This window comes from Enhydra lutris, unplaced genomic scaffold, assembly GCF_002288905.1.
Source record: "Enhydra lutris kenyoni isolate GAN:26980312 unplaced genomic scaffold, ASM228890v2 scaffoldscaffold30, whole genome shotgun sequence".
Classification (NCBI taxonomy): domain Eukaryota; kingdom Metazoa; phylum Chordata; class Mammalia; order Carnivora; family Mustelidae; genus Enhydra; species Enhydra lutris.
In genome coordinates this window covers 10180499-10205131 of record NW_019154114.1, presented here as the reverse complement: position 1 = coordinate 10205131, position 24633 = coordinate 10180499, and the positions used below count along the sequence as shown (strand labels likewise).

The following is a 24633-nucleotide window of genomic DNA, read 5'->3' as shown; positions in this document are numbered from 1 at the left end:
CCATCAGTGCCCTGGCTGGCATCATGCTTGTTGATGGAACGGAGAGTACACACGGGACTGTGTACTCTTTGTACCCATGGGAGTCCTCACCTGGCATGTGCTTGGTGAAGCCAGGTCCTCAGCACCCTCTCCCTGAGCGCTTCTCACCCCAAGGACAGCCCCTCACCCCCATCTGGTGACAGCTCGCCTCACTGCTTCTCCCACCATAGACCCGCTTTCCCCCTCCTTCCGTGTCAGCAGACCTAAGTGAACCTGGGCCCCACAGCCACCTGTTATACCCAGGGAACATGGACTCAGCCAGAGCCAGCACAAGCAAGCAGTACCTTTACCTTTAACCTCCCCTGCACACAGTTTCCAAGCCCAGCTGTCTTCAGACCTGAGTGAAGGATTCAGGACCAGGCAGGTCCCAATCCTCACGGTCCATCTTTGGGTCAGAGGGGTGGGGGTAGGCAACTAATGCCCCTTAAGTATGTCCCGTACCAGAGAAAACCTCTGGTCTCAGCCCCAACGACTCATCAAAAGGGAAGGAAGAAGTGGACTTCTTCTATGAACTGCTTCCAGTAACTGCATGGCCCATCTTCTATTCAGTGATTAATGTCTCTCTCAGCTCACCCTCAACTCCCCATTCTATGGGCCACCTCCTCCCAGCAGCCACTCCCGAAGTTCAGGAGTCTGGGGCTGGACTTGGTGAGGACCAGAGCCAGAAGCCAGCCGGAGCCGCGGGCTGCCACACGGGGGCTCCGGGGAGGCGGGTGGTTACGAGATCACGCGGCATCATCAGGTATTGCACAAAGTCCTTTTATTCTCTGCAGCACAAGGATCCCTCCCTGCGGACCCAGACCCTCAGGCCCGCAAGGAACTCTATCTACAGACACGAGCAGGACAGTGATAAATAGCAATCCTGGGGTAGTGGTTTCAGACGGATGGTGCTGGTGTGTAGGGCTCAGGGCAGAAATGTAACGTGGGCCAGGAGTCACAGGCCAGCTTCCAGGTGAGTGAGTTCGTTACTGCTGGGTTAGGAGCAGACAGGGCTGTTTAAAGGTCCCAAGATCCGAATGTCCTCGTGGCAGATGGGAGAGCTGGCTGGATGGATCCATCGGGAGAAGGAAGGATGCCTCCCAGTGGAAGCTTCCCCTGCCCCTCAGTTCTTCACATCTCCCAGGCGAAGCTGTGCAAAGGAAGTGGCCAGCTCCAGCGCCTCCTGCAGGCAGCCCACATTCTTGCCTGTGGCCTGAGCGGACACATCTTTGCCACCCCCCTTGCCGTCCATCAGGCCTGACACCTGCTGCACCCACTCACTGGCTTTCAGGCCCCGGTTGGCTGCATTCTGGAAAACAAAAAGAAGTGGGAGTCAGGACAGAAGACGAGACTGAGGAAGACATGGAGAGGGGAGGAAATGAAAAAGGATGGGGGAACCCCTGAGCCCGACTCCTGCCCTTCCGGGTGCGGCTGCCAGGGCTGAGACGGATCCTACAGCTGGTGCCCCAGCCCAGGTGAGGCACACGGAGTTGCCAGGCCAGATATCAGCACAGTGGAATGTGTTTCCCAAGGAGATGGCCTGAGGGTGGGGGTGCCGGAGGAGGTGACAAACAGGGCCAGGAGGATGGCTGTTTCTAACTGGCGGCACACGCACACAAGGGCCTTGGCAAACAACTGTGAGAAGAGCCAAGCTTCCAACACCATTCCCCGCCGGCACAGGGCTGCAGGGTATTCTGACCTGGGGGACTTGACACAGGCACGTGATCTTGCCAGCTTCATTGTCCACTGTGAAGAGCATGGCAGAGGTCTGAGGGGAATGCGTCTTGAAGAGCTTCAAGGCTTCATTCAGGGCCTGTGGGAAAACCTGCTGTCAGGCCAGGCCTAGGGACAGGGAGCCAAGCTCTCCACTGTACAGCGAGTCTGCAGAGCCCAGTTCTCAGAGCATCCCGTGTCCCCCTCTCTCAGAGCAGGTGCTGGTCCCAGGAGACTATACGGGGAGGAGAACCCAAGCACAAGGCTCTGCCCACACTCCAGCTCTGAGGTTCGCCTTCCATCCCGAGGAGCTGGAACTCTCCAGTCACCGGATCTCTCCATGGCTCAACCTAACCTCAATCCCAGAGAGCGGGCCATCAGGCCACCATTCCATGAAGAGCCACAGAGCTCACAATTCAGCCACCAGAGGGCTGATCCCCCAAGAGGAGACAAGTACTGGACAGGCACAGAGCAGCACGTGGCGTCCCAGCCCCTTGCCTTGGCCGAGGCGCCGCTCTCCATCTCCAAGATGACAAGGGGCTGATTGGGATTGCTGTCGATGAGCTGCTTTGTCTTCTCCAACACCTGCAAGGAAATCCAGAGGAGAGGGCTCAGGTCAAAGGCCCAGACAGCTGTCCACACAGTCTCCGCCTGGATTCTCCAGGCTCCCTTCCACCCATCAGCACGGCAGGACTTACGCGCTTCTGAACATCGGCTTTGCTAGCCCGGTCTAGGTCATCCATGATCTTCTTCAGGGATTTGAGATTCTCCCGGAATTCATCCTTCTGCCACTGGGGGATGACTGCAGTGGCCAGGGCCTGGAACCAGAACCACAATACCACCGGAATCCAGACCACAAGGAGCTAAGATGTGAGGCCCAAGACCAGCCCACCTTTCTGGCTCTGAACACCAAAGTCTTCCTGACTCATATCCAGGAGGAAAGAAAAAACAAAAAGGTATCCACTAGCCTAGAGACCAGTCACTCTATGAGCAACTACTGGTGCCATACTGAGTAGGGCGAGTGGGAAAGGGGCAGACACAGAGAGCTGATCCCCACCAGGCAGTGAATATAGACTGTGACAGGCTCACAGGAAGCCTCCACATAACAGACATGAGGCGGCCTGAGAACAGAGGGCACCCCTTCTCCACACTCCCTCAACACTGGTGCCCCCTCGTGCTGAGAATGGGCCCTGCCGTCGGCAGTGGGGCAGCTAGCGGATTCCGGGGGTCCACGGGCCAGGATCCACCAAGCCGCCTGTGGGGCCACTGCACTGAGAACCAGGACCTGAGGCTTCTGCAGGAGCGTCCGATGCATCTAGCCCGCAGCGGGGCCTAAGGAGGGAGGCAGCCCGTACCTCACCAAGGTCAGCGATCTCCCTCTGCACGTCCTTATTTGGCGCAGTCTGAGCCTTCACTTTGGCCTCCATGACCAAGAGAGAGTTCTTCAAGCTCTCTGCTTTCCTGAGGGCCTGGAGAGGGCAGCGTTGTAAGCCCCCGCGCGGTGACCTTCAGCTTCACTCTACCGGTCAACTGCGGGCGCGCTGATGGCAGGCTACGGAACAACGTGCCCCCAACATGGCAGAAGTTTCTTTTTCTTTAGGGACCAAGTGCTGGCAGCCTCACGCCCCAGGAGGGGCGCCCTCCTCACGCACCTGACTAGCACAAAGACTGTACCCCCTCAGGCTTAGGGGAGAACCAAGAACTCCCGAGTCAGGAGCCCTTCTCACCCCAACACAAGAACCGATCCTCAAGCCTCAGCACACCTCGGGCCCCGGCTACAGTCCCCACCCCTCGGGCAACCATCCCCGTGCACTGTGCGTCTCAAACTAGGTAGGTACCCTTGGGGAGATGTGAGTGAGTGCTGGGGCACCGGAAGCTACAGCCAAATTATGGCTTACCCTCCTAGAGGCCGAGAGATGATGGAACAAACAGCAGAATTTATGTATATTTTTAAAGATTAAAGCCAGCACAGTTAGGCAGTTCCGCACAGTGGTGGCTCTCTTTTGCCACATGGGGGTCACTGGAGGACAGTTCGGGGGTAGCACTGTACTTCCAATTCTCAGCATAGCAGCTATGGAACCATCTACACTATAGACTCACAGACTGCACGACTCCTGCCTTGTTCCCATAAGCCACCACCAGCTGCCACACTTACCTTCTGGGCTTCGGCCCCCGTGACGGCAACGATCCTCCGGATGCCCTTGGCAATAGCTTCTTCACTCACAATCACAAAAGTGCCCGCGTGACTTGAATTCTGCAGGTGCCTGAATGGAACAACACAAAGTCCACAGTGACCAGAGAACCCACGCACCCTGGTCCTTACCGCACCTGGGAGCCCATGGTGAGGGCCTGAGGTCTCTGAGATCCAGGGAAAGCTCCCTCAACAGGACAAGGGGAAGAGGCCCTTCACGTGGATTTCAGGGGAGGACTCAGGCCAGGAAGCCCAGCAAGTCAGAGAAAGCCCAGCTGGGGCTGAGAACACGCAGGCACTGAGCAAGACACCACCTTTCTGAGCCTCAGTGTTCTCGGGTATAAAATGCGGAGAATTCTCCCGCATGGGACTACTGTGAAACTCCAATGAAATCAAACAAAAGTGCTTCGTAATCCTTAATGCCCAACACAATGTTCGTGCTGGCAGACTCTGTGTTCATTCTATTTCTGGTCCCCTTTGGAATAGAAACTATAGTCTTCTGTCCCTGCCACTAGCTGAGAATATCCAAGGATTACCTTTAAAATCTCACCACAATCCTGTAAACACGTTTTATTCCCCAGGAGCTCAGAGAACCCTAAAGTTCCTGGGCATGCTGTCTGCAAGTATATGTCTGAGAACTTTGTTTTAGCCTTAGAAAAGTAAGAGTGGGTCTAGGCTATTACTCACATCTTCCAAGGACAGCACCAAATTAACAAAAAGCTAGTCCATCCACTGTTCCCCGATGTACTCACGTTCCCCCACAGAACTCAACAGAAGTGAGCGAGCCAGCAGGGCCAGAGGGGTCATCCAGCAGCTCGGACACGGGGACCCCAATGGAGACAACTCGCACAGGGTCAGGGTAGGTTTCATCAAACACAGCCCGTAGGCCCTGGATGGCTTTAGCTGCTGCCAGGGGACAATCCTGGGTGTAGACAGGCTGCATGGAAAGAAAACAGAACAAAGCTGGGGAAAGATCTCTGGAGATGCAGTACAAAGCAGCAGGGAAAGCACAGTCTTACAGGCAGGACTCTGGTTTCTAATCCTGGCTCTCATCATGTGCCCTGAGCCGCCTGGAATAAGGCACCCAGGTGTAAAGTCAAGAAGCTCAAAATAGGAATTCCCAATTGCTTTGCTAAACTGTGAACCGAATCTTCTTTTTTGGTAGACCAGATCTTAGACAGATGTGCTGCATGTGAGACAGAACCAGAAGAGCTCTGGAGGGAGTGGAGCAAAGACCTCCCTCTGCCCCCTCCCTAGAGTCCCTAAGGTCCCTCCACCCCATGCAGCTAAGAATTACGGCTTTGAACAAATCTGTGTGCTCCACAGGATGTGGTCCCATGAGGAAGAGCATCAGGACTGCGGAGAGGGCTCCACGGAGAAAGACGCCGGTGTAGGAAGGAGCAGGGCTCACGGCCCGAGAACTGACGCACAGTCCAACCTACCTTGGCCGCCTCAATCATCTGGTTGGCTATCTCTTCGGCTTTCTTGATCTGCTGGGTGGACATGGCTCCCTTGGCAGTGAAGTCAAACCGAAGGCGGTCGGGAGCAACCAGGGAGCCTCTCTGGTCCGCTTCCCCGAGCACGGAGCGCAGGGCGAAGTTCAGGATGTGTGTGGCTGTGTGATTGCTCATGATGGGCCTCCGTCGGGGCTGTGGAGGGCAGGGGCAGCTGGTGGAGAGGTCTGCCAGTCATCCTGCAATCCCTGCTCTCTCCCTCCCGACTGCTAGAATTCTTAGTTGGGGCACGTGGCTTCCCGGACTAAGGGCTACGTCTCCCCATTTCCCTTGCAGCGAATTGTGGCCATATGACTACATTTTGGTCAGTGTGTTGTGAGAAGATGTGATACACACCCTTAAAGGGAAGGAACACGCCCTCCCCTTCCTCTTTCCCACTACCTAGAGTAAGAAGTAAGAGTTGGCCAATTATGGCCTGTGGGCCAAAATCCTGCCTTTTGTCCATTTTTATAAACGGGTTTATTGGAACACAGCCAAACCCTCATGTTTACACATTATCTACGCTGCTTCTGTGCTACAGCACCAGAGGTGTATGGTTGTGACTAAGACAGTATGGCTCACAAAACTGAAAATACTATCTGGAACTTTGTTTTAAAAAAAAAAAAAAAAAGTTTGTCAACTCCTGGCCTAGAAATGGATCCAGTGGCTACCTTCCTGGACTGTGAAATGAAGGGCAACACCGCAGGAATAAGGACAGAAAAATAAGCAAGGAAAGGCTGGGCCCTATGACTTTGTGGGGCAGAGTATCTGTATCAGCTTGGACTTGGAGATGAGAAACACACTTCTACTTTTAAGTGACTGTTAATTTGGAGCTCAGTCACATGAACAGAACCTATTTCCTAATTAATACAGGATCCCAGGCTCCTGAAGAAGTATTTGCAGTTAATCTGGAGAAAGACCATCCATGAAACAAGTCTATAAATCTCAACTAAAGTCACTGTCATCTGGGGCACATGGCTGGCTCAGCTGGAGGAAGTGGTTAATCTTGATCCCGGGGTTATGAGATTGAGCCCCACACTGGATATAGATTATTGAAAATAAATTAATTAAAATAGAATAAGATAAAATCACAGTCCTCTGACTTAAGAACATATCCATTTAGTAACTCACAGCTGCACCCATCACAGAATGTTCTCTTGCATCAGACTTAGAATAATCTCACGAATTCACTTAGGAGTGACAACCATGATTGGACCAATTTAGAGCCAAAGGAGATGAATTCTTTTCATAAAGTATATTGAGTCACTATGACATACACTTGAAATATCTTAGAATTTTGTATGTCAACTATACCTCGATAAAGCAGAGATTTAAATTACAAAAGTAAAAATAAAAGGGAGAGGATTACTAACCAGGTCCAACGCCAAGCAGTATAATGTAACTCACCTCATCAATAAACAGCCGGACCTGGTCCCCGACTCTCAGGCTGCCATAGATGGTCCCTATGTGCAGCACATACCCTCCTCGCACCTGAGCGTTCTTCACTGTGAATTCTGTTTTCTAAGAGGAGTCCAGGGGAAGAATAATATGTAAATAAACCCAAATACATATATATATATATGATATCCTCTCTCTATATCTACATATTACACATTCTCTAAGCTCCTCCTTCCTAGTGTGTACACACATTATACCATTAATACCATTACTGTATACATACACGCGCACCATTATCCACTGAAAATTAATCAAAAGGAATCACACAGAAGTGGAGCCCAGCGGCTAGAAGGGGAAGCTAGAACAGGAACAGTAATAATTTCAGAAAGAATTTGTCAATTACCGAACCAAGTGGAATGCTCGACAGGAAAGAACCATCAAGTACAGGCCCTCACAAGGAAAGATATACACTGCATCTCCTAGGAGAAATCAACTACCCCTGCAACTCAGCCAATGAGAAACCACCATCACCCCAAGCTTGTGATTTTCTCCAGTGAACTTTCCTTTAAAATAACACCCCCACAACTTCTTCCTCCGCCTTCTCCATAAAATGGCAGTTCCCCTCCTTCCTTTGCAGGACTTGCCTGTGCTTTTGCCATAGCTCGCATGTCCCAAATTGCAATTCTCTGGTACTTCCCAATAAACTCACTTTTTCTGGTAAAATACCGGTTTCATTTTACAGTTGAATGGTACCTGTATTTACCGTTAAAGATACAGACCACTTTATATGTGTACAAATATATGTGTGTATATACACAGAAACAGACGTTCCCTTAAGGAGCATGCTAGAGAATGTAAAGCCATCGTAAGGAAGCTGAAGTCCATGAGACGAGGTAACTCCTCCAAGATCACAGAGTCAGCAGTGCAGAGATAGAGGCTGAGGCTTCTGCAAGGGAGTCTGCCCTCCAGAGAGCTACATCTTATTCATGAGGAAAGCCTGGAGGAATCCAGGATCAACGAACACAGCCCAACCACAGGGATCCTGCTAAGAGGGACCTAACTGCAGTGGGATCAGTGGTACAAGAGGCAGCTCCCTTGGCCTCAGAAACACTGACAATGGACCATACCCAAAGATCACTTGTGTCTGCTCCCCAAGGCCAGGAGTGTGAGAAGCCAGAAAGGCTACCCCAGCCCACGCCCAGCCCTCTACTGGATGCCCCCATCCCCGGCTAACAAGGATGAACTGTTGGCTCACATCTTCACTGTTGTCCTCCACTTTCACCAGGTAGCCTTCATCATAGATCTGCCCGCCTTGCTCGGCATAGAAACAGGTCTTGTCCAGCACCACTCCACACTCCTGGCCCGTGCACACTTCCTCCACGAACATCTTGTCCCTGCGCAGAGCCATCACTGTCGCCACCGCGCTCTCAAATGCTGGACAGAAAGGGGAAAAGAGGGTCAAGGACTTCACTCACACATTCGTGGATTCTATTTCTCAAACTCTCCTTAGGTCCTAACTGTCTGATTTTATTTTACAATCAAGACCATTAGACTCCCCAAAAGGGCTTAAGAGCCGGGAATATAACACTCAGTAGAGTGACCACCTGTCAGTTTGCTTCGGACCAGGGGAGACTTTCACATCACTGGGACAGTTCTGGTCACTCTACCTCTGAGCTGTTGAACAGGAACCTAGTGAATCTGAACATTTAGGACTAATAATAAATTCCCTACTCCCAAGGTCAAGTCATAAAGAATGTATTCATTTTGTGGGCTTGCTTGGAGAGATTTAGGGATCTCAGCTGATGCAAAAAAGCAAAAACACATATTGCCTGTTTCTTTGATTCTTAACTTCAGAATGCCTCTATTCTATCCTTTCCTCTTTACTTATTTATTTAAATTAAGTAATCTCAGGGCACCTGGGTGGCTCAGTCAGTGAAGCGTCTCCCTTCAGCTCAGGTCTTGATCCCAGGGTCCTGGGATCGAGCCCCACATTGGCCTCCTGCTCAGCGGGGAGTCTGCCTCTTGCCCTCCTTCCCGCTCCTGCTCTCTCTCACTATCTCTGTCTCTCTCAACTAAATACATAAAATACTTTTTCAAAAATAAAAAATAAATTAAGTAATCTCTGTACCCACTGTGGGGCTTGAACTCATGACCCCAAGATCAAGAGTCACATGATCTACCAACTGAGCCAGCCAGGCGCCCCTAGAATGCCGCTATCCTGATGCAAAATTCAGCAGCCACTGAAGATTGTATCAGTGCCAATTTCCTGGTTTCCTAAAAGGTGTTACAATTAGGAGAAACTGGGTAAAGAGTACGAGGACTGTCCCTATAAATTTTTTTCACAACTTCCTATGAATCTGTAATTCTTCCAAAATAAAGGATTAGAAAATTAGTAGCCATGGGTCTCTAGGAGTATAAAATTACAGAGCACGACTCTACAGGACTACAGGAGAGGCTCTGCTGAATACTCTAGGCTCCTAATCTTGAGACCTGGCCAAGGTACGCACAATAACACAAGAACGCACCATAGCTCCCACTGGAGTCCGAATGGTAATTATACTTTGGGGAATCATCTGTTGCTTCCAGACCCTTCTCCCGGAGCTCTTCAATAGCATAGATGTCCAGCATAATGAGGTCTTCCCCTCCAGCTCCCTTGCCCTGTGATTTCAGCTTCCAGTAAGAGAAATAAACAGAAGTTATCCCAATGCGGGAACAAGAATTCTGAAGGACCCCAGACTGCTAAACTAAGCCCAACAGAAAGCTCTAGAACAGTTTTTTAGTCTCAGCACTACCAACATTTGGGGCCAGGTAATTCTTTGTTGTAGGGGGCTGTCCACGGTAGGATGTTGAGCAGCACCCTTGACCTCTACCCACCTGATGCCGACAGCATCCCACACTCAGCTGCGAAAACCAAAAAATGTCTTCATATATTATTGCCAAATATCCCCTGGGGCCAAAATGCCCCTGCGAGACACTCACTGGTCTTGGGAAAAATGGAATTCCGAAGACTTTAATGGAGGGAAACTTCTATTCTTCGCAGCCAAGCTATGCCTTGTTTAGTGTTGGGTTTTCAGCTCACTCCCTAAATTCTTTACCTGGGCCAGTTTCCTCTCCTCTTCAAATCCATCCATATCCACCACCAGGCCCTTCTCTTCAGCAATCAGTCCTGTGAGATCCACTGGAAACCCATAGGTGTCATAGAGGAGCCAAGCAGTGTCCCCTGCATGGCACAAAGGAACTGTGTAAGAATGACATGGAAGTCCCCTCCTTTGCCATCTCAAGCACTTCCCAAAGGAAGCTGGTAGTGACAGAAGGAACTGGAGACAAGGCTAGTTAGTATTGATTCTGTGCACTTGTCAGAAAATCCAACAAATCTTTCAGATTGATCCGGAGGAAGTACAAGAGGTCTCCCGGAAAAGTTTTGTTTCTTAATCGGAACACAAGTGTTCCCTTTGTGGAAATTCATCAGGCTTTCCCCTTGTGCATTATGCTGCAATAAGAAGTTAAAAAAATTTTTTTTTAATTTTCCAGTCTAGTTTAAAAAAAAGAAAGAAAGCAAAGCTGCACAACAGTACATACCGTATGTTCCATTATTGCTAGAAAACACACACACACGACCCTACATACATATGTATGCAAAGAGAGAAAAGTCCTGAGTAGTTATACAACAAACTCTTAAGAACTGTTACCTCTGAGAAATGAGGTAACAGGAGGAAAGAGAATCTTCATTTTTTACTTCCGTGTTATTTAAATACTTTGCCACATTAACATATTACTTTTGTAATTTTACTATAAACCCCATTTTATACCAAAAGCAGTATAACCAAGCTATCCTTTGCCCTTGGAGACAGGGGACTCCACTGTCAATTGTGATAAAGGGCTTTCCTCTTCTGGAAAGATGAACCTGGATGAAGAAAGGAACAAACTAGTCCTTACCAGGAATGGTTTTACAGTCTCCCAGGCTCTGAATTTTCCTGTCCAAGATGCGGCGCCCTCTGCTGAGAGTCTTAAGAAACTGCACTTCTTCTTCATTTATGATGTCCTTCACCATATCTGGGTCCTTCTTCAGCTCAGGAAATGCATCACCCTGGCAAAGGGAAAACAGAGACGTGGACTCCTTGAAGACAGACCATTCCATGAGCACCTTAAAAACTCTCACTAACAGTATGCTAACTCCCACCCCAGCCCTCTAAGCTACGTGCACTAGCAGAACAGCGGTAAGCAGGGAGATACACCTACCAACGACTGGACGACAACATCTACTAACGTGGCGAAGAACCCCCTGCTGGCATTGAGTTTCTCATGGGAATATCGGACAGCCCGGCGGAGAATCCGTCTCAACACATACCTGAAACAGGCAGAAGACCACCTCCTCTAGACAACCTTCCAAGCATTTTTTAATGGGGTTTTTGGAATTCTACCCAAAGCAAATGACCAGCATTTTGACTTTTCCAGAGACTTTCTTTTACCTAAGTCCTTTTTTTGTGAGCCCCTGAGGACATTCATTCCAGCAGAAAACTCAGGAATATACCCAACAAATCCGTGTTTTTCTACCACATTCTGCTGATCCAGAGATGGAGTCAAGTTCAGCCCAGAAGGCTGATGACTCAAATCTCAGGACCTGCCTATCAGTAAGAAAACTGCCTGGGGCTAATCAATATGGAGCCCATCCCACCCTTCCAATATCCTACCAGACAACCTAAAATAGAACCTCTATCTTATCTTGTACTTAGCAACAAAGACTTAATAAAAGTGGCAACTCTGTAACATAAGCTGAAACTCTCTTAATCCCTAAAAAAATACAAGGATCCCTCCAACTACCTAAATGACAAAGAAAACAAGCATAAAGAATGGCTTTAAGTTCCCGGAGAGTCATCAAACTCACAGTGGCAGTCCTAACCCTGCCCCATGTGTAACAGACTTACCCCCGCCCTGTGTTGTCAGGTCGGCCACCATCAGCCAGTGCCACCGTGATGGTCCGGGCATGGTCAGCCAGCACCCGATAGGCCATATCGATCCCATCAGCATCATCAGCACCAACTTTCCCCGAGTATGGCCGGGCACCTGTGCCCTAAAGATAAAAACCAGGAGGCAGCTCATTAGGAAGCACCCTTCTGGCACCGCCTTGCCCTAGAAGATTCCACGAGAACTGAATGGGCATAAGGGAAAGGATGACCCTCTTCCCAGATCTTTTAATACTAAGAAAAGGGACAGAAAGAGCCTCCAGCCAGACCCCTGCACTCAACAAACCTCAGTACCTTATGCTTAGAGCCTCTTAAGTTATTAACAATTCAATTAACAGATGGTCACAGGTACCCTTAGCTGGCAAAGACATGATTATTTTACCTCTGACAGTACTGCTGACAGTACAACCTAGAAACCTCCACAGACATCTGCATGTTTGCAATAGGACCAGTACCTTCTGAATGGCTTCGAAGTAAGGAACAAAAAGGTCAGTGTCATAGTTGGACATCTTATTCTGCAGTACAGACACCAGTCGCTCCAGGCCCATCCCTGTGTCGATGCTTTTCTTAGGAAGAGGTTTCAAAATGCCATCGCTTTCCCTGCATCATCCAGAGAAAGAGAAGTTGAAACAAGGACTCTAGGTGCCACCTCTCCCCGCTGGTTAAAACTCTGTTATGTAGCACAGATGATAGGCTGTGACTATTTGCCACCTGCCTCTGCCTGATTTGTTGGGAGAAGAGTGGAAGGGAAAACGGAAGTACTCTGGGGCCTATGAAAGAGTGAGGCACGAGCCTGGGTGGCTCAGTCAGTTAAATGTCATGATCCCAGGGTCCTGGGATCGAGCCCCGCATCGGGATCCCTGCTTCATGGGCAGTCTGCTTCTCCCTCCCCTTCTTCCTCTTTCCACCACTTGTGCTTTCTCTCTCTCTAACAAATAAAATCTTTAAAGAATAAAAAATAAAGGGTGAAGCAGGTCTCAAGGAAATGAGCTTTAAAACTGCAGTTCATGGGGCGCCTGGGTGGCTCAGTAGGTTAAAGCCTCTGCCTTCGGCTCAGGTCATGAGTCCCAGGGTCCTGGGATCGAGCCCCGCATCGGGCTTTCTGCTCTGCGGGGAGCCTGCTTCCCACTCTCTCTCTGCCTGCCTCTCTGCCTACTTGTGATCTCTGTCTGTCAAATAAATAAATAAAATCTTTAAGAAAAAATAAATAAATAAATAAAACTGCAGTCCACAGGGGCACCTGGGTGGCTCTGCTGGTTAAGCATCCAACTCTTGGTTTTGGCTCAGGTCACGATCTCTCAGTTGTGGGATCAAGCCCCACATCAGGCTCTGCACTCAGCGTGGAGTCTGTTTCAGAGTCTCTCTCCCTCTCTCTCTCCCACTCTGTCTTTCTCTCCCTCTCTGGTCAAATAAATAAATAAAATCTTTAAAAAACCAAAATAAGGGGCGCCTGGGTGGCTCAGTGGGTTAAGCCTCTGCCTTCGGCTCAGGTGGTGATCTCAGGGTCCTGGAATCGAGCCCCGCATCGGGCTCTCTGCTCAGCAGTGAGCCTGCTTCCTCCTCTCTCTCTCTCTGCCTGCCTCTCTGCCTACTTGTGATCTCTGTCTGTCAAATAAATAAATAAAATCTTAAAAATAAATAAATAAAATAAAATCACAATCCAAATTATAGCAAAAATGACATTATAGGAATAGTCCTGAAGCAGGTACTATGTGAAATAAAACTAATTTATAAAAGATTAGGTCCACCAGTGACTCAGAGATCAGAGGGAAAACCTGAGAAATAAAAATCTAAATAATGTCCACAAGATCCCCTGATGTCTTTAGTCTTGCTTTAGCTCTGTTCCACTATCCCCAAAGATAAGGATGAGAAGACAGCCTTGTGCTCTGAGTTCCTCTTTCTCTACTTGGCTCAGGGAAAGGTGCTGCTATTAGCAGGAAGAGTTTAGGACCCCAAGGCCACCTGTTATACTGGATGAACACAAGGTTCCAAATCTCCAGCACATTGGGGTCATCCTGGTTGACGAGGTGTGCGGCATCTCGGCCACCAATCCGGTCATAGTGAATCTCACTGCAGGGACCACATGGGCCCGTGTCACCCATCTCCCAGAAGTTATCCTTCATGTTGCCAGGGAGGATTCTGGTGTCATCCAGCCTGCGGAGAGTAGAGAAGATAAGCTCAGTTACAGCCATTGACAAGGATTCTTTTTTTTTTAAGTAAAGGTTTTATTTTTATTATTTATTTGAGAGAATGAGAGAAAGAAAGCATGAGAGGGAGGAGGGTCAGAGAGAGAAGCAGACTCCCTGCTAAGCAGGGAGCCCTATGCGGGACTCAATCCTGAGACTCCAGGATCATGACCTGAGCTGAAGGCAGTCGCTTCACCAACTGAGCTACCCAGGTGCCCCCACTGACAAGGATTCTGCCCAGACTTGTATCCACTACTAAAGGAGATCCTTATGCATTCCTATTAAGAAAAAAAAAAAAAAAAAGGCACCCTCATTGGCAATGACTAACACTGGGCCGACACAGCAGGGGCTAAGGAAGCAGGACAGGATTCTTCTCAGGCGTGACTACAACAGAATACAAAATACACATAAAGCTACGTTCATAACTAAACAAAAATGGGCAAAGACAGGGATAGAGCCTAGAAAGGAACACATGAAAATGAAAACATCTATGCTCATATGACCAGAATTTAAGCAAATACTTACTCTACAAATGTTCCTTCATTTTAAAAAATGGAAACACCAGAAGCATTAAAACAGCTGCTGAGTATTTCAAGTCACTTTTCTATGTCTCAATTTAGTCAACTTTCTCACTTTAAAATGATACCAAAATGCATTTAGTAAAATTAAAATTATTTCTAAAATACTGAACCCTCCTGAGAGCTGCTAGGTAAGACAGGCACTCAGGAAAGATTGTACACACTGGATAAACAGGGTCCAGATACATACAAGCCAAGCAAAACAGGATTCCCATTCAAGTATCTAAGGTTCGCGTGTGTTACTGGCCAAAATGTACAAGTACTTGTAGATGACAGAATCTAAGCAAGGAGGGGTTTCAGACCAAGTACCAGGGGAAGCTGGATTGGAGTAATATTACTGGAGTCAAAGTAATTAATTCATAAATGAATGAATGAAACAGCAAAACCACTAAGTGTGGGGGCGCCTGGGTGGCTCAGTGGGTTAACCCTCTGCCTTCGGCTCGGGTCATGATCTCGGGGTCCTAGGATCGAGCCCCGCATCGGGCGCTCTGCTCAGCGGCAAGCCTGCTTCCCTCTCTTCTCTCTCTCTGCCTCTCTGCCTACTTGTGATCTTTGTCAATTAAATAAATTTTAAAAAAATTAAATAAAAAAAAAAACGCTATGTGTGGTAAAAAGCTATACCTTTTCTAAGAGTTAAAGTAAAAAGAAGAAAATGAACAGGGTGCCTGGGTGCCTCAGTCAGTTAAGCGTCTGACTCTTGGTTTCGGCTCAGGTCAGGTCATGATCTCTGGGTGCTGCGATGGAGCCCCATGCCTGGCCCCCTGCTCATCATGGAGCCTGCTTGAGATTCTCTCTCTCCGCCCCGCCCCCTACTCACGCTGTGTCGCGCCCTTTCTCAAAAAAAAAAAAAATAAAAAAAAAAAAAAAAAAAAAAAAAGGCAATGAATGCACCAAAGGGTAATTGTTCCTAGTCACTCCCACCTCCATCTCAAAATGCACAGCCTGAAACAGGACAAGGCAATGCGCCCCAAGCCGTAATAGCCCACGGCAGCACCAGGTCAGAAATCACTTCACTCCTCCACACTCAACATGTGAGATGCATTCTTTTTTTTTTTTTTTTTAAGATTTTATTTATTTATTTGTCAGAGAGAGAGAGGGAGAGCGAACAAGCACAGGCAGACAGAAGGGCAGGCAGAGGCAGAGGGAGAAGCAGGTTCCCTGATGAGCAAGGAGCCTGATGTGGGACTCGATCCCAGGACGCTGGGATCATGACCTGAGCCGAAGGCAGCTGCTTAACCAACTGAGCCACCCAGGCGTCCCATGAGATGCATTCTTACCCCAAGTTTTGCCAGATCTGTTTGCACTCCAGGTCTGGTTCTAAGCCAGCTGCTTCATCCCCACCAAAGTAAGTAACATAAAGCCTCTCAACTGGAATGCCAAACTCTTGGGTGAGAAGCTCCAGAGCCATCTTACATGCCAATTCCTACAAAAAAGAACAAAAAGAAAAATGCGGAACGTGGCCAAGCCAAAAATCTATTTAAGCTAAGTAGAAAAGTGCAGACCCGAGGAATGCAAATATAAAACTACAACATCTACACAAAATTCAGACAAATTCAGGATCAATTTATAGAAGATATCCAAAACATAAACCGGAATCATCAAACGCTAGGCACTGCATCCTGGAAGGCTTAGATCTCCTCTTTGAGCTTACCTTGAAGTAATCTCCAAAAGACCAGGAGCCCAGCATCTCAAAGAAGGTGTGATGATAGACATCCTTGCCCACGTCATCCAGGTCGTTGTGTTTGCCCCCAGCCCGGATGCATTTCTGGGTATTGGCAGCTCTGCTCAGCTTGGCCATGGGGTGAGATGGGTCAATAGTGTTCAGAAAGATGGGTTTGAACTAAAAAAGAAAGGGAACATTTCAGCTTTGAAGGAGGTGTTGATCTATCAGGTGGTCATGTGGTGGCAGGTAGAGACCACACAGAAACTGTTGTTTGTGATTTATTTAATTTGCCTGGAATACGGAGACACTTGTGAAGCACGTGGCGTGACAGGGCAGAGGCACAAGCAGCCTATCTGAGAGCAGCTTCTCCCTGGTCCTTGCTCTCGAACAGTCTCCACCATTGCTAGCAACACCACCTGCACCAGGGAAACACCTGCTGGATCTGTGTATCAGCCAGAGGCTGATGTGGTGAAACCCATGCTTCCTCAGGAGTCTCTGGTGGTCAGGGCTTAGGACATCCTTCTGGAAGAACTAGACTAAAAGTGATGTACTGGAGGCACCTGGCTGGCTCAGTTGGTAGGGCATGCAACTCTTTGATCTCAGAGTCATGAGTTCAAATCCCACATTGGCCACAGAGCTTACTTTAAAAATAATAATAATTATTATTATTAAATTATTATTTTAAAAAACGATGTGCAGGCTTAATGGTAAAGGTGATAAGGAAGAAAAAAACTGAGACCTATTAAGGGAGTAAAATCAGCACAACTTGATGAACGACCCATGTGCAGAAAAGGTATTATTTTGCTCTCAGGATTTATCAAATTACACTTTGATGTAACATTGTTATGTAAGTTTATTTATTTTCCCACTCACTAGACCTGTCCAATCTGGTAGCCCACCAGTCACCTGTGACTTGTACAATTAATTAAAATGAAATTATTAGTAATTAATCAAAATTTTCTAAAAACAAAAAATTCTGTTCCTCAGTCACATCAGCTCACTAATCACGCATGGGGTGCCTGGAAAGCTCAGTCGGTGAAGCATGCAACTTCGGATCTCGGGGTTGTAAGTTTGAGTCCCATGCCAGGTGTAGAGATTACTTAAATAATATAAAAACCTAAAATAAAAAATCATCATACATGGCCAAGCCATAGAACATTACCATCATTGTCAAAGTTCCATTTGACAGTTCTGAACTAGACCATGAACCCCTTAAAAGCAAAAACCGTATTACTTATCTTCGTATATCCAGTATCTAGCATACCTGAAAAAGGGCAGATGCCTAATAAATACTATTTTTAAATGTTTAAAAAAAAAAAAAAAAAGCAAAAACCCATCAAGGTATTTCTGATTAAGAAGCAGTAAGAGGCAGTACAGCACAAAGTTAAGCTAAGCAAACGACTGCTGGGGTTCCAATCCACACTCCAGCATTCACCATTATGTCAGCTTGGGCAATTTACCTGAGCTGTCGGTGCATCAGTACAGAGTGAGCATTAAATGAGTCAGCTCACATAAAAGACGTAGAACAATTCCTGGCACATAGTAAGTGCAAAGTACATCAGTCTAATAATTACTGTTATTCAGAGAACATTAGGACACTGGACTTCCGGGGCGCCTGGGTGGCTCAGTCGTTAAGCGTCTGCCTTCAGCTCAGGTCATGATCTCAGGGTCCTGGGACTGAGCCCACATCGGGCCCCCTGCTCAGCAGGAAGACTGCTTCTCCCTCTCTCATTCTCCCTGCTGTGTCCCCTCTCTCGCTGTCTTTCTGTCAAATAAATCTATAAAATCTTAAAAAAAAAAAAACAAAAAAAAACGAATACTGGACTCCCATGGTTCTTCTACCAAGTATTGTTGACACATGTGGGAGAAGATAAAACTCATGCCTAGGAATGCCAGAGTAAAAGAGAACCTTCCCAGTATTCCAGAAAACCCATCACCTTGCAAATCCACATAAAATTAGTGCCCTTGGGGCACTTGGGTGACTCAGTGGGTTAAAGCCTCTGGCTTAGGCTCAGGTCATGATCCCAGGGTCCTAGGATAGAGCCCTGCATTGGGCTCTCTGCTCAGGAGGGAGCCTGCTCCTACCCACCACCCCCGCCCTATCTGCCTCTGCCTACTTGTGATCTCTGTCTGTCAAATACATAAATAAAATCTTAAGAAAAAAAAAATTAGGGGCGCCTGGGTGGCTCAGTGGGTTAAGCCTCTGCCTTCAGCTCAGGTCATGATCTCAGGGTCCTGGGATCGAGCCCTGCATCAGGCTCTCTGCTCAGAAGGGAGCCTGCTTCCCCCGCTCTCTCTGCCTGCCTCTCTGACTACTTGTGATCTCTCTCTCAGTCAAATAAATAAATAAAATCTTTAAAAAAAAAAAAAAAGGAAAAAAGAAAAAAAAATTAGTGCCCCCTATTCCAGATGTAGAGAAAGGACTCACACATATAATTGAAAACATGTGTATAATTGTACAGCTAATGTTATACAAGATGGAAAGTGTTCCCACTGGGGCACCTAGGTAGCTCAGCTGGTTAAGTGTCTGCCTTTGGCTTGGGTCATGATCCCAGGGTCCTGGGATGCAGCCCTGCATCAGGCTCCCTGCTCAGTGGAAAGTCTGCTTCTTCCTCCCCCTCTGACCCTCCCCTGGGCTCCAGTTCTTGCTGGCACACATGCTCTCTCTCCCTCTCTCTCTCTAATGAATAAATTAAAAATCTTTCCAAAAAAAGAAAGAAAGAAAATGTTCTTGTTCCTACTGCCTCTGATTTTCTATGTCAGGAAAGAAAAGAAAATATCAACTTATCAGTTAGTACAGAGTGAGACACATTCTAACGGCCAGTCAATCCACAGGGCTAAGGGTTCCAAGAAAACCACCAAAGGAAAGTCCTGAAGGCATTATGTAACCTGAATCCACTTCCATGCCACAATCAGCCTGATAAACAGTGTTCAATATTACAACAAAGCTTTCAAATTATCTTTTAAAGGTCACTACTCTAAACATAAATCCTACTAATAAAGTTTCATCAGCAGTGGATCCAAATTGGCATTGGTGGCAGTAGCTTCAAGAAAGAGTCAAAAAAAAAATCATTATGGGCTCCTAGGTGTCTCAGTCTGTTAGGCATCTGACTCTTGATTTTGGCTCAGGTCATGGTCTCAGGGTCCTGGGATCAAGCCCCATGTGGGCTCCAAGGTCAGTGGAGAATCTGCTTGAGATTTTCTCTTTCTCTCCCACGAACCCTTTCACTGACCCCTACACATGTGCACACACTCTCTCTCTAAATAAATAAATCTTTAAAAAGATTTAATTAAAATGTAATTAAAAGATTAATTTAAAAATTAAAATGATATAAAAGGTAAAAAAATCAATAAAGTTACATGACTCAGAATGTGAACAAAAGCAAAGCCTTTTTTTTGTTTTTTAAAGATTTTATTTATTTATTTGACAGACAGAGATCACAAGTAGGCAGAGAGGCAGGCAGAGAGAGAGGAAGGGAAGCAGGCTCCCCGCTGAGCAGAGAGCCTAATGTGGGGCTCGATTCCAGGACCCTGGGATCATGACCTGAGCTGAAGGCAGAGGCTTAACCCACTGAGCCACCCAGGCGCCCCAAAAGCAAAGCTTTGAAAGAATCCTGAAGTACTCACTTATATTATAAAGAAAAAAATAAGGGGGGGGCAGGCGCCTGGATGGCTCAGTCCATTAAGCATCTGCCTTCAGCTAAGGTCATGATACCAGGATTCTGGGATCAAGCCGCATGTCAGGCTCCCTGCCTGGTGAAGAGCCTGCTTCTCCCTCTCCTGATCCCCTTGCTTGTGCACTCTCTCTCAAATAAATAAAATCAGAAAGAAAAGGAAAGAGAGGAAAGGAAAGGAAAGGAAAGGAAAGGAAAGAAGGAAGGAAGGGAAGAAGGGAAGGAGGGAGGAAGAAGGAAAGAAGGAACCAAAGAAAGAGAGAGAGAGAGAGAAAGAAAAAAATAACAAAAGAAAGTGAAGAAGTGAAGGAGAATCACAGTAGCTGGGTGAACAGGTCTCTTCAGGGCTCAGGAAGATTAATCTAGCCAATGACTAAGAAAACATAGCTTTTTCCTTAGAAGAAAGTAAAGGCAAAACTTTATACAGAGCAGGGGCACCTGGCTGGCTCAGTCGATAGGACATGCAACTCCTGAACCGCGGAGTCTAAGTTAAAGCCCCACGGTGGGTATAGAGCTTACTTAAAAAAATAAATTAGGGGCGCCTGGATGGCTCAGTCATTAAATATCTGCCTTTGTTTTGCTCAGGTCATGATCCCAAGGTCCTGGGACCAAGTCCCACAGCAGGCTCCCTGCTCGGCGGGAAGCCGGCTTTCCCTCTCCCGCTCCCCCTGCTTGCGTTACTGCTCTCTCTGTCTCTCTCTCTCTGTCAAATAAATACATAAAAATCTTACTAAAAAAAAAAAACCCAAAAATTAAAGAAATTAAGGAAATAAATAAATAAAGTTAAATCAAAGAAAGAAAAAGGAAAAAAACCCTTCTTACCTGGTTCATGCCCGCGTTGGCGAAGAGCAAAGTGGGGTCGTCCAACGGGATGGTGGCAGAGGAGTGAACGTACGTGTGCCCGTTTCTCCGGAAGAAATCTATGAATCGTTGCCGGATCCCACCTGCCGTCAGGGTCGAGTCCATATTGAAAATAACCCTATGGAACTAAGCAGAGGGAAAAAAAAGAAGGAAGATTCGGGGAACTGAAACTAAGAGAGAAGCAGGCATTACGCAAGGCTTCTGGCTTCTCAAGCCAAATCAAACCAGGGCCCCGGAAAAACTGTTTGATCCTAAAACCTCTATGTGGTAACGTCCAAGCCTAAAATCATTATCGAAGCAAAACTCGCCGCACTAGCAGACAAGAGTCCCGCGTGTTCTTCCTTCCCATGCCAACCTCAATAGGTTCAATACACCCACACGTCAAGTAGAGCAGGAGTGTTTCTTCGTGTGCTCATTTATTCCAAAATACGAAGATGTACAGCGCATCCTCTGTGCCAAGGCCTAGGCCAGGAATTAGGAAACGGGAATGAAAACCTCATGGTTTACCGTCCAGCAGAGACGCCAACTGCGGGATGCGGGGGCTGCTCAGAAGACCTGGGCTCCAGTCCTAGCTGCAAATCCTTAATGGAGTTACTTCACTTCGCCAACACAAGGACGGGTCCATATGAGATGGACTCTAAGGCCCCTTCCAGCTCTGTGTTCATCTACATGCCTACAATCGTGTATAGTCCCATTATCCCTAAAGCCAGGGTCTCTAGGTTTGGCCTGACCACCTTAGGGAGGCTGCGGTCAACAGTAGTGGACCTGGGGATGGGGCCAGTTATACAAGGAACTGTCTGTAAGTAGGACGATACCTGCCTCCACGCAGCCTGAGCACCCCACAACAACTGGCTGGCAGACGGCTACCTTCCCAGCCATTAGGTTACTGAGGGGTGAGGATGCTACAGCCACACTGAGGAGGTGGAGCTCAGAGCCAGTAAAAGAGAAAGGGGTTCAGAAGAGAGAGAAGCTAAGAAATGATACAACTTGACAATGTCAAAGCTCTTTCACACTTACTATGATTTCCCCGAGGCAGGTTGGGAAAAAGTGACAGTCCCTGGTGAGCAGGTGCCAATCACCAACATGGTACTACAGTGCCATCAGCACTGGCTGTCCAGAAAAATGGGAACCATCTGACGTTAGTCTCTAGAATTCGAGACCCAACTCTAACCATAAATAAGTTACTGAGTCCCAAATTTCTTTTTGGGGTTTTTTTGTTTTGTTTTGTTTTGTTTTGTTTTGTTTTGTTTTTGAGAGATGGAGAAAGAGAGTGCACACGCTCAAGTGCAGGGGAGGGGAGGAGAAGCCAATGTGGGATTGGATCCCAGAACCCTGCGATCATGACCTGAGCCGAAGGCAGACGCTTAACCCACTGAGCCCGATTTCCTTTTTGTGTAAAAAAGTAGTATCCAGGGATGCCTGGGTGGCTCAGTGGGTTAAAGCCTCTGCCTTCCGCTCAGGTCATGATCCCAGGGGTTCTCTGCTCAGCAGGGAGCCTGCTTCCGTTCCTCTCTCTCTGCCTGCCTCTCTGCCTACTACTTGTGATCTCTGTCAAATAAATAAATAAAATCTTTAAAAAAAAAAAAAAGTAGTATTTACTCCGCCTACTCCCGGCTGTTGTGAGACAAAACCCATCCGACACTTGGAAGCAACTTGTAAACTGGAAAGCCCTAAAGGAACATGGGTGCTATTACTTCAAGTCACTTAGTGCCAAGTTGTTTTTTTCCCTTCTTCTAAGAAGATAAAGATGCACACAGTGATTCACGGTTAACCACAATTTCAAATGATTAATTCACAATTCAATCAACTACTTATGGAAACAAAAGCCCTTTGGGCAAAAAGATGGTGAAACACTGGCTGAAAGAACCCCAGAGCGAACTAAAACTCCCACAGATAAGGACTTTAATGCCCAGGCAAAGGAGTCAAGGCTGGGGTTTTTAGAAACTTTGCCACACCCCATCCCTCCTCACCGTGGCTCTCAATCAGTCTTTTTTTTTTTTTTTTTAAGATTTTATTTATTTATTTGACAGACAGAGATTACAAGTAGACAGAGAGGCAGGCAGAGGGAGAGAGAGGAGAAAGCAGGCTCTCCGCTGAGCAGAGAGCCCGATGCAGGGCTCGATCCCAGGACTCTGGGATCATGGCCTGAGCCAAAGGCAGAGGCTTTAACCCACTGAGCCACCCAGGCGCCCCGCTCTCAGTCAGTCTTAACGGTGACGAAAATTAATGTACCGTGCCAATTCTGACTGAGCGACATCAGAGCGGTTTCAAAACGTTCACTGCTCCTCCTCTGAACGAGCTGAGGGAAATAAGCTGCATCCCAAAAGACTTGGAGACTCCCCGTTTTGCTTACTCATTCAACATAATTAAACGCATACTGTGCGAGGAACCAAGAAGAATGAGTCTACACCCTCAACAGGGAGACAGTCATACAGAAAGAACTGCAAAATGATGTAAGGATCCGATATATTCACAATATGCCATATAGAGGCAGGACTCTTAAAAGGCACGTCACCATCACAAATTCACTTATTCAATATATACTGGAAGGCTGTACAGTATTTATATCCACTGAAAAGTGGGAGAAAGGGTGGTCCTCAGATTCTACTTCCCAGCAGAGGCTGTAAAGGTCTGGAGTACCTTAAATCACAATGGCTTTTGGGTTTAAGACACCAGGCCTAGGACCTTTCAAGGTCTTCTTCATTTGCCAAGTAAGTTGTCTACCCTATCCCACTCTTTTCCATTCCCTAGTTAACTCCTCGACTTTGATATAGCAATTCTGAAGACACTTACTTAAGGAAGCCTCCTTCTTGGCCAGATTCTCCCTATTCCACCACCACCACCCCCCCCCCGCCGCCCCGGGTAGCTTCAGGTGTCTTCCTTTAAAACTTCTACACCCATTGGGGCGCCTGGGTGGCTCAGTGGGTTAAAGCCTCTGCCTTCGGCTCGGGTCATGGTCCCAGTGTCCTGGGATCGAGCCCCACATCGGGCTCTGTGCTCTGCGGGGAGCCTGCTTCCACCTCTCTATCTGTCTGCCTCTCTGCCTACTTGTGATCCCTGTCTGTCAAATAAATAAATTAAAAAAAAAAAAAAAAACCTTCTACACCCATTGGACTGCTTGTTCAACGTCCATCTCCCCCATCACGCTGTAAGTTCCACCCCCGTGAGAATCATGACTGATTTTTGCTCACCATAAGGGAATAGCCTCAACATCTAGTCCAATGATTGCTAAGTAAATATTTCAGGATTAGGTATGATCCTTTAATAGCAAACTGTTAGCGAACTGCAAGCACACCGGGAAATGCACTCTCTTTTAAAGTACCAGCAGAACACGACGGGGCACACACAGTGCCTCCAGATAAACCTGAACAAGTACCGCCTAGTTTTAAGAATTTAGGAAATGGCTCACAGGGGAATTCCATCCTTCTAGCCCACCCTCGCACACACCCCCAACACACACAGAACCTCCTCGCCCGTCCCGAGGAGTTAAAACCGGAGGAGATAAAACCTCAGCTTTGGGCAGGTAGTCAATGGCAACCGTGATCCTCCCAAGGTCTTGGTCCTCCGCAAGGCCACCCGAGGCCACTCCGGCCGCAGCGCCCCAGGAGTCTGAAGATGTCGCTCCCGCGCTGCGCTGTAGCCCCAAGTCCACCGCAGGCCCTGATTCCAGAGGCCTCGTGGGGCCTGGCCCCAGGGACCCGCTGCGGCGGTTGCGCTTTCAGGCCCACGACCTAGCAGCTCTAGCGACACCGCAAATCTCTCCGAGGCCCGTCTACTTCTCCCGAGGGTCGCCTTCCCCAACTCCTCCATAAGGACCCCCCACCCAGAGACCGAGGTTACCTGGTCCAGCAGACGCGCAGCGGCACCGGCCGCGAGCCACGGCTGACCGCAGCC

At 47.8% G+C, this 24633-nt stretch overlaps 1 protein-coding gene across 2 annotated transcripts; it reads right to left on the bottom strand.

The window, feature by feature from the left end:
* Positions 1–777: 777 nt before the first annotated feature.
* LOC111153040 (alanyl-tRNA synthetase) lies at positions 778–24633 on the bottom strand. 2 transcript variants are annotated; one of them, XM_022511848.1, is made up of 21 exons: positions 24580–24633; positions 20701–20865; positions 16193–16381; positions 15819–15964; positions 13740–13931; positions 12233–12377; positions 11739–11884; positions 11053–11161; positions 10750–10900; positions 9909–10033; positions 9339–9483; positions 8069–8247; positions 6823–6936; positions 5365–5571; positions 4675–4859; positions 3887–3995; positions 3087–3200; positions 2430–2549; positions 2230–2316; positions 1718–1831; positions 778–1327 (listed from the first exon to the last, which is right to left on the bottom strand). In XM_022511848.1, the coding sequence occupies exons 2-21, from the start codon at positions 20842–20844 to the stop codon at positions 1142–1144; spliced, it is 2907 nt and encodes a 968-aa protein (XP_022367556.1). In that variant the 5' UTR covers positions 20845–20865; positions 24580–24633; the 3' UTR covers positions 778–1141. The 2 variants fall into 2 exon arrangements, with proteins under 2 accessions (XP_022367556.1, XP_022367557.1); XM_022511849.1 differs by lacking the exon at positions 24580–24633 and adding an exon at positions 21757–21949.